The sequence below is a fragment of the Seriola lalandi genome, unplaced genomic scaffold, assembly GCF_002814215.2.
Source record: "Seriola lalandi dorsalis isolate HSWRI2012SDOR001 ecotype SW California unplaced genomic scaffold, Sedor1 jcf7180002006782, whole genome shotgun sequence".
Taxonomy (NCBI): domain Eukaryota; kingdom Metazoa; phylum Chordata; class Actinopteri; order Carangiformes; family Carangidae; genus Seriola; species Seriola lalandi.
Genome location: NW_019477435.1, coordinates 1 through 1,178, shown reverse-complemented (window position 1 = coordinate 1,178; position 1,178 = coordinate 1). Strand labels below are relative to the sequence as shown.

Here is a 1,178-nt window from a genome sequence, read left to right as displayed (position 1 = left end):
TGAAAAACCCTGACGAGAGCTATAAGAGATGCTCTGTGAACATTTATAAATGACAGCTGAAAACCTATTTATTTAACTTGGCTTTTAATTAATTCCCTCATCTTTTACTGTTCTTACTGCTTTCTGTTTTTATTTTCATTTACATATTTTATCATCTACTGTCTTTCTATTGTCTATTTTCATTGTCCTTTAATTTGACTTTATTTTATTGTACTATTAGATTTTTCTTCTTTTTCTATTAGATTCTTGAATGAAAATTGTTATTATTATTATAATTATTATCGTTAATATTTTTAGTAATAGCAATACTTTTGTTCATATGCAGTTTCAAAGCTTCTTACCCAGACTGAAGCAGCTTCTACTCACCACTGATCTGCTGATCTCCTGTGTTTTTGCCTGTGAAGGAGGGGGAGGGGAAGACGGGGATGACCTGTGCTCTGGACTGTGGGGCCGGTATCGGGAGGATCACCAAGCGTTTGCTGCTGCCTCTGTTCAGGACTGTGGACCTGGTCGACGTGACGCAGGAGTTCCTGGACAAAGCTAAGAATTACCTGGGAGAGGAGAGCAAGAGAGTGGGGCACTACTTCTGCAGCGGCCTGCAGGATTTTGTACCAGAGAGTGGACGCTATGATGTCATCTGGATCCAGTGGGTCATTGGTGAGTCTGCCTCAGTGGTAATCATGAGGTCTGAGGGAGGGCCAGAAGTCCTTGCTGCTGGATCAGTGGAGTCATGGCAGCTTGGTAGTGAAGTTGATCAGTGCTCCGCGGTCAAAGGTTATAACTGAAGACCTAACATTTTGTCCCTTTCTCCTCAGGCCACCTGACAGATGACCACCTGGTGGACTTCCTGCAACGCTGCCAGAAAGCCCTGCGCCCCAACGGCCTCGTCATCATCAAGGACAATGTGTCGTACGAGGGTGTGGTCCCCGACGAGGTGGACAGCAGTGTCTGCCGTGACCTGGAAATAGTACGCAGTCTGGTGCGCAGAGCGGGTCTGAGCATTGTCCACGAGGAGCAACAGATGGACTTCCCTAAGGAGATCTACCAAGTCCACACGCTGGCTCTCAGATAGAGGACAGGAAGTGGCCTTTCTCTATTTATGATCTGTCTGGACGTGATCTGCAGTGTGATGTATCTGTGCAGCGCGTGTTGCTAACTGTTAGCATCAGTGCCCTGCT

General features: G+C 46.1%; 1 protein-coding gene across 1 annotated transcript; it reads left to right on the top strand.

Annotated features, from left to right (window-relative positions):
• Nucleotides 1-390: 390 nt before the first annotated feature.
• On the top strand, nt 391-1,172 carry LOC111671270 (N-terminal Xaa-Pro-Lys N-methyltransferase 1-like). The gene is made up of 2 exons (XM_023428361.2): nt 391-657; nt 816-1,172. Exons 1-2 carry the CDS (start codon nt 426-428, stop codon nt 1,070-1,072), a joined length of 489 nt encoding a protein of 162 aa, XP_023284129.1. The 5' UTR covers nt 391-425; the 3' UTR covers nt 1,073-1,172.
• Nucleotides 1,173-1,178: the final 6 nt, after the last annotated feature.

Coding starts and splice junctions, on each gene's coding strand:
- LOC111671270 (XM_023428361.2), top strand. CDS start 426: ATGACCTGTGCTCTGGACTGTGGGGCCGGTATCGGGAGGATCACCAAG. Junction 658..815: donor CTGGATCCAGTGGGTCATTG/GTGAGTCTGCCT, acceptor CTTTCTCCTCAG/GCCACCTGACAGATGACCAC.